At 34.8% G+C, this 8,722-nt stretch overlaps 1 protein-coding gene across 5 annotated transcripts in view; it reads left to right on the top strand.

Annotated features, from left to right (window-relative positions):
- Positions 1-161: 161 nt before the first annotated feature.
- The window catches only part of east (enhanced adult sensory threshold), a 17,679-nt gene continuing 9,118 nt past the window's right edge, over positions 162-8,722 (top strand). The window contains exons 1-7 of one of the 5 annotated variants that reach the window (XM_017905379.1): positions 162-210; positions 492-4,691; positions 4,781-4,856; positions 5,302-5,564; positions 5,653-5,808; positions 5,983-6,296; positions 6,378-8,679. In XM_017905379.1, the coding sequence (XP_017760868.1) occupies positions 516-4,691; positions 4,781-4,856; positions 5,302-5,564; positions 5,653-5,808; positions 5,983-6,296; positions 6,378-7,944 (6,552 nt within the window). In that variant the 5' untranslated portion in view covers positions 162-210; positions 492-515 and the 3' untranslated portion in view covers positions 7,945-8,679. Of the gene's footprint in view, positions 211-465; positions 4,692-4,780; positions 4,857-5,301; positions 5,565-5,652; positions 5,809-5,982; positions 6,297-6,377; positions 8,680-8,722 lie in introns of those variants that run through there. The other 4 variants (XM_017905376.1, XM_017905380.1, XM_017905378.1 and 1 more) reach the window with 4 other exon arrangements.

Consider the following 8,722-nt stretch of genomic DNA (forward strand, 5'->3'; position numbering starts at 1 on the left):
TATTTCAAAGTGATCCTCTGACCGAGAAGAGGCGCTCCGTGTATCCGTGTAAATGCAAAGTTTGTCACGTAATTTTTCTGACCGCCAGGGCCGCATCTATCAACCCCACTATCTGGCCGGCCGCTCACCTACTCACACCTAAGACAAATTATGTAGTTTTTCTACGTGGTATACAATCAATTTGTTCCTGTCTTGCTTAAAAGAGGAAAGGTATATTTTCTTCTCTTATAATTTAATTGTTCTATGTAATATATTTTCTGAAAACGAAGTTAACTTTTAATATAATACTTAATATCTTGAATATTTTTTTAGAGATAAATATGTTATTTCAGAGAATAATATACAAATAAATTCATTTCTTTAACTTTTTAAATGCATATTATTTTATTACTAGGAAAATTGACAAATTACTTTGAACTCTACAATGGTAGTAGTAAGTACCATTTGGTCAGTAATCAGCTTGCAATTTCATATTACAAATGAAATTGCAGGAGCCCAATGTGGGTGGAAGTGAGATGGCATCCAGGGAAAAGAAACCCTTAACGCCTTCCAAAGCAAAACAGAAGGCGAATAATGATTGTGGCTTGCCATCGAACGAAATTAAAAGTAGAAAAGGCAAGTCTTTGTCAAATCTAAAGCAACAGCAACTTACACGAGATATATTGGAAGCTGTAGCTACTGGTAGTCAACTTACTTCAAAATTAGAGACAAACCTGCCACGTAAAAAGGTTCTTAGAAATCTTAAACGTAAACAAAAGCTAAGAGTAGCAAAAGCAAACTTAATTAAATCTAAGGTTACAAGAAAAGTAACAAACAGAAATTTGTGTAGAATAACTTCTGATATCAAGAAAGGTGTGAGAGTTAAAAGAGTCAAATTATCTGAAGAGAACAGTGTTAAAACATCTGATATTAACTCAAAAATTTTAGAAAACCATATAAACGAAAGAGAGAGTGAGAGTATAGGAACAGAAGGAAGTAACAGAAGTGCCAAGAACAATCTCAGGACTAAAAAGACCAAGTTTATACCAAAAAATAGTGGAGAAGTAGAGAACGAGGAAATCGTGGACAGAGATATAGATTCAGTTGCTGGATCTAGTACTAAAAGCAGCCCAAAACTTAGCAGAAAGGGTAGAAACGTGGAAAATTCAGACTCTTTACCAAGAGGTGTTAAATCTACAAAATTTTCAGGATTCAAAAGAAACAGTATCAAACAAAAAGACACTTATATAAAAACAGAAAGTGATATTAAATATACAAAGGGAAGAAAGAGTACTAGAGATATAGATTACAGTAATACAAGAGTTTCAAAGTCACTTCTGGACTCCAAAAGTTCTATAGATCTTACCATAGACGAAGTGATAGCTTCAATGTTGAGCGATTCAGAAATAGACGGCCAACAGGGAATAACTGAAAAAATAGAAGGAAAGGTAACAAGAAGTAAGAAGATGTTGGTAGAGGAGAATATAGTCCCAGATATTGACATAAAAAAAGAACCAGACAGTGATGATATCAAAATTACTTCTGATGGAGAAAATATAGAGACAGAATCTGTTCAAAGTGCAATTCAATTAAGGAAAAGATCAAACACATCAATTACTCAAAGAAGTTTAAGAAACGGCAAGTTACGGCAGTCAGATTCTGTCATTACTAGTGACTTAGAGCTTAAAAAACGTCGAAGATTAAATTCGGATGATCCTAATAATTCAGAAGTTTCTATAGACAATACTGCAGATAGTAATATTGACACTGAATCTTGTTTTTCTGAATCAAGTGGTAATAACTCTCAAGCAATTATGGTACCAACCAAAGATGAGTTTTGTTTGAAACAAGAAACATTAAAAAACTTTGAAGACAATGCTCAAATTGGTTCAGAAATAGAGAACAATAATAACAGTGATAGATTAGATAAGACAAGTGAAATTGGTCCTACTCTTCGTTCAAAAACTAAAGCCAAAAGTATCGAGATCGAAATAAAAACTGACAATATGAAAGTTGAATATACGAGAATAGTACCTAAAAATACAGAAGTACAAGAAGAGCTGAAAAAAATTAGCAATTTAGATCAAGTTAGAAAAGATAATATTTTAGCGAAACTTTCTGATAAGTCTAAAGGCAGAAGAAGTAGCTTAAATATAGATATGAAAAAAACAGTTAATTCTTTTTATGCTACGGATAAATCAGATGGTAATCCTACGTCACAAATAGATCAAATGATAGAAAATATCAAACTTACAATCGCGAAGTCCATTGAAAGTAAAATTTTCGGTCCAGAAAAGGGTCTTGGATTAAATAAAAACTTTGAAGTACCAAAAATCGAAGAAATTATTGCACCATTGAGTGCTGAGTCTCAGAAATTAGGGCTGGAAGAAAGTACAGATGAGGATAAGTCTGTTATTTCCAAGAATGAAATCAAATCAGACAATTCAGAAAATTCAGTACCAAAAGTGGCTGACACTGCCAAAGAAATTGAGAAACTAGTCATGGGTGATATTGAACTAGCTGAAACTCACTCTCAGAATGTACAAGAAAGCGAGTCTCCAGATACTAATACAAGCAACAACACTCATAATACTTCTGAAGTTGTACATGCTACAAAAAACGATGATAATAGTTGCAAAGCTATAGAGCAACAGGAAGAATCAAACGAAATTTTTAATCTAATAGTAAAGTCTGAAAAGGATATAGAACAAGTTGGTAATGATCAAGTAGAAAGTTTAGTTGATGGTAAAAAACTTGTGCCTACTAGAAAATCTTCAAGGATAATAGATAAAGGTTGTCTTGAGAATAGTGAAACTGTTAAAAAATTAAGTAGAGTAATAAATAAAATAGCTCAAAGATCTGAAAACAGTGAAGAATCTTCACAAGATTCTAGTAAATTTGTTTCCGAGGAAACTACTTCAAATGATGAGCTGCTTAAAAATGAATCAACAAACAAAGCAGTCACTATAGAGTCTTCAGTTGCTAACACAGTAATTGCATCGATGCAGATACTAGAGAAGATTGCAGGGGACAAAACAAAGTCAAATCAAACAGTTGCATGTGAGATTGAGATTTCTGGAACTACGATTATGGAATCAAATGATGTAGAAACCTTAGAAAGTATTTCTAAGGAAGTAGAGAGATTAGTAGCAGAGGATCATTCTAACAATCAACTACAAATGAGTACAAAAGAAATGCAGCGTAGAAATGAATCTACAATTACAATTGTAGCAGAGTTACAGCAAGAAATATTGACAGATACATTAATAGATAACGAAAAACAAGAAATAGTTTCTGTTAAAACTGATAAATTAAAAGATAACGATGACCAAGGCAAACCAGAGATAGTAGAGAATGCCAAAGAAGTTGAAAAATTCGAAGAAACCTCATTTGAAACAACGCATATTGCTACAATGGAGAAAAGTAATTATGAAGCACTAGTTCCCTGTTCTGTTTCTAGCAATATGTGTGAACCTATTGAAGACACGAAAAAATACACAAATGGCAGTGAGAAAAACGATAAATGCAAGGAAGGTAATGATACCGATAATAATAATGCTGTCGATAATATTACCGAGAAGAAAGTAATTTTGTACGATAATTTAGAGAACACTGATATGATAGTAGCAGAGGGGGAAACAGAAAAATCAAATAATGTTATAGAGGAGCAGAAGTCTGTTAACGATGATAATAAGAAACGAGTATTAAGAGCACGCGAAAAAACGAAAAAGCTTGAAAAGGGACAAGCATCATGTAATAAAGATCGTAACGAAGGTGTTTCAAAAATTCAAACAGAAGAAAGTTTTCAGAAGTCGCAGGACTCTCGCAATGAGGAAAATATGCAGGACTCAGATGAAAAAGCTGAGGAATTAATTACAGAGGACATAGACGACACCCAGAACTGTACTGAATTGGACACAAACGATCTAGAACGTCAAGCTCGTACTAGACGTAATAGAGAAGTAAAGAAACGCAAAGAGGATCAATTAAGTACATTAAAAAATAAACGAACAAAACGGGACGTTCGAAGATATGATCAGCAGAATAAGGAAGAGACCCTTTTAGATAATGAGGTAGCAAAGATCAATGAGAATAATCGATCCTTCTTAAATAAATACGGAAACGAAACGGAATGTGCAACAAATTTCAGAGGCTTCTCAGAAGGTGGTAGAAGAAGCTTGGAAAAGCCACAAAATACTACGGATAATATTAGAAGTAAGTCAGAAAATGACTTGACTATTGTAAAGGAGCCAAGCAAAACAACTTGTGATAATAGATTGTCTCGGAACTTATCCGAAAATCATGTTACTAAACAAGTAGAAAATATTGATATATTAGATGCTGATTGTAAACCTACAAAGACACCGGAAATATCTCAGAAAGACTCTGATGAGACATCCACGTCTAGTGAATCTTCCAGCAGTGTCAATATTATTCCAAAGATTTTGGAGACACCGGAAGATAAGGCAAAAAAAGAGTCGATTTTGAGACTACTTGGTTTGGAGTCTCTGGAGAAAGCTGCGGAAAGGTTAAATCATCAGAAGGCTAAGAAAGAGCAGTACACAGGTACTCTGAAGACTGTAATCCGTGTTCAAAAAGAAAAGGAAAAGGACAAAAGGCGATCAAGGTCACCACTGAAGATGGTGTTGAAACAAGGCCGTGGAGATGGCGAAGGAGACTCACCTGAAAATTTTTACACTATTCAGAAGGAGGTGAGTTTTATAGGAACACAATAAATTGCTGTTCATTGAATAATATAAAATTTTGTCACTTATTTATCGATTTGTTCTTTATTTTTCAGTTTGGAACCAGTGGTTGGGGAGATAGCAGCTCTGGTGCGAACCGAAAGTTCTCTACTAACCACAGACACTCTTGCGGTAATCCTGGTTGCGGGAATAACTACATTCTTAATCGTTCCTTGTCCTACTGCTTTGTTGAAACACACGTTTCTGTTTATTATACAATCTCTGCCTTTTGTGAAAAGAATTTCTTGATATTTGTTTTTAACGATTGGTCTTTAATTGAGATATTTATTACCTCATTTGTAATCCTTCTATTATCTAATATCAAGCAATTCTTAAATTTGCGAATCACCTAAGAAAAATCCTGCAAATCGTATTCATAACAACTATACAGATTTCCATAACAAGCATGTTTTCCTGTGCTACCGCTTCAAACATCAGTTATATTTACTCTCTAATCTTTTAATTATATTTCAATTAAATCGATCTCATTCTATCGAAATACCGAATTAAAGCATTTAATCTATTAATTTCTATCCATTCTGTAATAATTGGATAATTTATTATTTTGTTACAACAGACGAAGATAATGAAGATACAGCACCAAAGGATCGTCAGTCTCTTGTCATTCCAGAGAAGTCTTCTTCCTTTTCCATTCATCCGGGGCGTTTATGCGCAGACGTATGTTGTTACTGTTTTGGAAAGTTTGGTTCTTTGGACACACCAATGCATCTTGCCCAGATGAAGTCTGATGAGAGACGCAAGAAGATTTTAAACATAGAAAGACATTTAACTAAAGATTCTTGTTTATGTGATGCCTGTTATCGTCATGTAGACAGAAAAGTGAGAACTTGCTCTATAAACCTTCCTATATCATTTAAGTTGTTTTTAAATGTTTTATGTTATCATGTAAAATTTTATTGCTATCTAGGCAAACACAAGTCCAACAAACATGCAAACAAAACCACCAAAACAACACAGGCAACTCATGGTATCCAAGTGCTCGGCCCGCGAGTGTAGAGACACTGCACGGCATCATGTTAAACGCCGATGGTTACTCAAAATAAAAACTGGTCTGCAAAAACAGGTAAATGTATCATATTATAAGATGTATAATATTATAATTTCTTTGTAAAATAATATGAAGAAAGTGCAATGAAATTTAAAATGTAATTTGTTTTTAAGTATCGAAATTTAGAGATGCGTTTAATTGAATTTAGTACAAATAGCTATTATAGTAACAAATATATTTTCAATATAGGTGGACATTGACTGGGAATCGAGTCAACACACATCTATGTCATTTTGTGTCAGTCATTACTCAAAGATCGAACGATTCTTGACTTGTGCGCTCTGTAAGCGTCGATTAGCAAGGAATCATACTCATCAACTAGCAAATGCGGAAACTGACGAATTGAACCAATTACTTGGACAACAAGGGATTCCCGTCATCTTGGCAGCCGGTACTTTCGTTTGCAAGTTATGTCGTTACTTCACGCAATTACAGCTGAAGTACAAAGATGTGGAGAATATGAATACAAATCATAGATCGTTCTTCAAGAGCTATCGAAAGAGGTACGATTTACTAATATATTTAAAAAAATCAATTTTTTTAATGGGACATTTATTTTTGTTTTGTTCTTTTTATGTGTTTAGAATCCTGCACTATCACGATATTGAGGTTTTGGAGAACGAAGACGAAGATTCCTCTCAGAATCAATCTAAGGATAAAGATAAGGATAAGGACAAACGTAAGAAGACAAAATGTAGTACTCAACCTAAGACTGGAATTTTCAAGTCTCAAGATGGCACGACGAATTCCATCTCTGAAAAATCTATTCCGGAACCCAATAAAAACGAGGGAGCTAATTCCGAGACGGATAATGAAAACCGTATCACGAAAAATTTGAGTGATGAGAACGTCACAACGGATGTGCAATTTCTTGGTATTGAGAGCACTGTGGAAAAACTGAAAAAACGTAAGCTACTAGACATGCATTCGTATACAACATCAGATACAACGATATCTTGTGATAATCCAAATGAGGTCGTTGAGATTCTTGCAATGGATAAGGAAGTGACGTTAACTAGATTGCCAAAGAGACCAAGAACGAATAATGATATTACCCCGGTTGTACAGAGACTCGGTGCTAATCCCTCCATTAGTGTGCGTACCCTTTTCCCTGGTGAAGAGGAAATGAATCTTCATGCTAATATAGAATTTACAAATGTTCGAGAAATAACACCTCAGGGATGGGAAAAATGCGCTACCATGATACAATATGATAGAGATACAAAACTTCTCTGGCAAGAGCTACAGAGACCATATGGAAATCAGAGTTCATTTCTTAGACATTTGATACTTTTGGAGAAATATTACAGATCCGGTGACTTAATTTTAGCTCCGAATGCATCGCGAAATGCGATTAATTACTCGACTTCTGTGCAGAACCGATTAATATCATATGAAGGTCCAGAAAAGATGGATGAACCAATAATGGAGCCAATAGCCTCGGAATATCACAATTCTCGTCGATTAAGTGGCGGTTATGTGCTGGAAAGGGACAAACATTCTTTACCAAACACGAGTACTCCCAAACAACTACCATCTACAAACACTACGCAATGCATAAAGGGTAGTCCTCCACGAATTCTAAAATTGAATCCTGGAGTATCGATAATTAAGAAACCACCTCCTAATTTGCAACGACTAAATCTTCCATCCACTAGTACTGCTACCGCGAATGGTAACGTAAAACGGAAGGATGGTCAAAAGTTACCAACTTCTTCTGGTGGTAAGGTGTTTCATTTAAGTGAGCCTGACTTTAAACGACTGCAAAATCTAAAGAAACAAAAACAACAGATGCTCACGGAAAAACAATCGAATGGTGGTTCGAGTAACTCAAGTTCGCCACCAACTTTAAAGTCGACTACACAGTACCAAAAAGCTCAGATCGCTGCGCACACGCAGTTCCAAAGGCATCTGAGAATGCAGCAGGAGATGTTGAATCGACAAAGCAGGAGCGATTTTGAGCCGTTAATTTGTGATGTGCGTGCGTTGACGAATGAGAATACATCGACTCAGAACCTCTTGCATAATTTGAATCTACCGAAGTCAATCCAAGTGACGACCAAGACGTCCAATCAAATTCCGATATTGCCAAAAATTCCGAAGTCTTTGACGGTGATACCACAAACGGTCACCAGACCTGCCGAGAAATGAAAAGAGTGGACAGAGTGGGAGTGAACAGTAAGTAAACAAAATGTAAATGTTAATTTTTTTAGACGCAAGCGTACACAATAATGACGTTTATATTCGGTTCTGGGTGGAAGGGGAAATTATAAGACAAAAGAGATGATCGGCTATTTATAACGAACAATTTATTTGATCGGCTACTCTCAATAAACAACAATTATTCGTCAAACTTTGCACTTCGATGCTGATTACAAGGAATAAAGTGACAATGAAAAAGTTTTGCGGAATTAGTTAACGTTCAATACAAGAAGCGACAATATCTACCTTATTAAAATAAAAAGAAAAAGGAAAAAAAAAGAAGAAAAAAGAAAAGGAAAAAAAGAAAAAAAAGAAAATAGCGTGCGGATACGAGAAGAATTTTGCACTGCTCAAAAGGAAACGGGTTTACGACAATTAACAGATGTTCGTCAATGCACGTTCGAGGTGTAATTGTACACACGCATGCGTACATGGTGTAATACTATGTTAGAAGAACGTTTCTTCAAAACATAATACAATGGTAAGGAAAAGCGAAAGAAACGGAAGAACAATAGTTAACGATGTTGCAAACAAACAATTGAAGCAGTAGTGTGAAAAAGAGTGGCGAAACATAGAATAAAATCTATTTCCAAGGAAAAGTGCCTAAAAAAAGAATGTATGACGCAAACGAAGTTTGTTAGTTTTTAAATGACAGAATATAATATGTTGAACGGACTTGAAATACACGCCATACATATGATTAATTATTTATATATATATATTATAT

The sequence above is a fragment of the Eufriesea mexicana genome, unplaced genomic scaffold (assembly GCF_001483705.2).
Source record: "Eufriesea mexicana isolate 0111107269 unplaced genomic scaffold, ASM148370v2 scaffold3780, whole genome shotgun sequence".
In the NCBI taxonomy this organism is placed as follows: domain Eukaryota; kingdom Metazoa; phylum Arthropoda; class Insecta; order Hymenoptera; family Apidae; genus Eufriesea; species Eufriesea mexicana.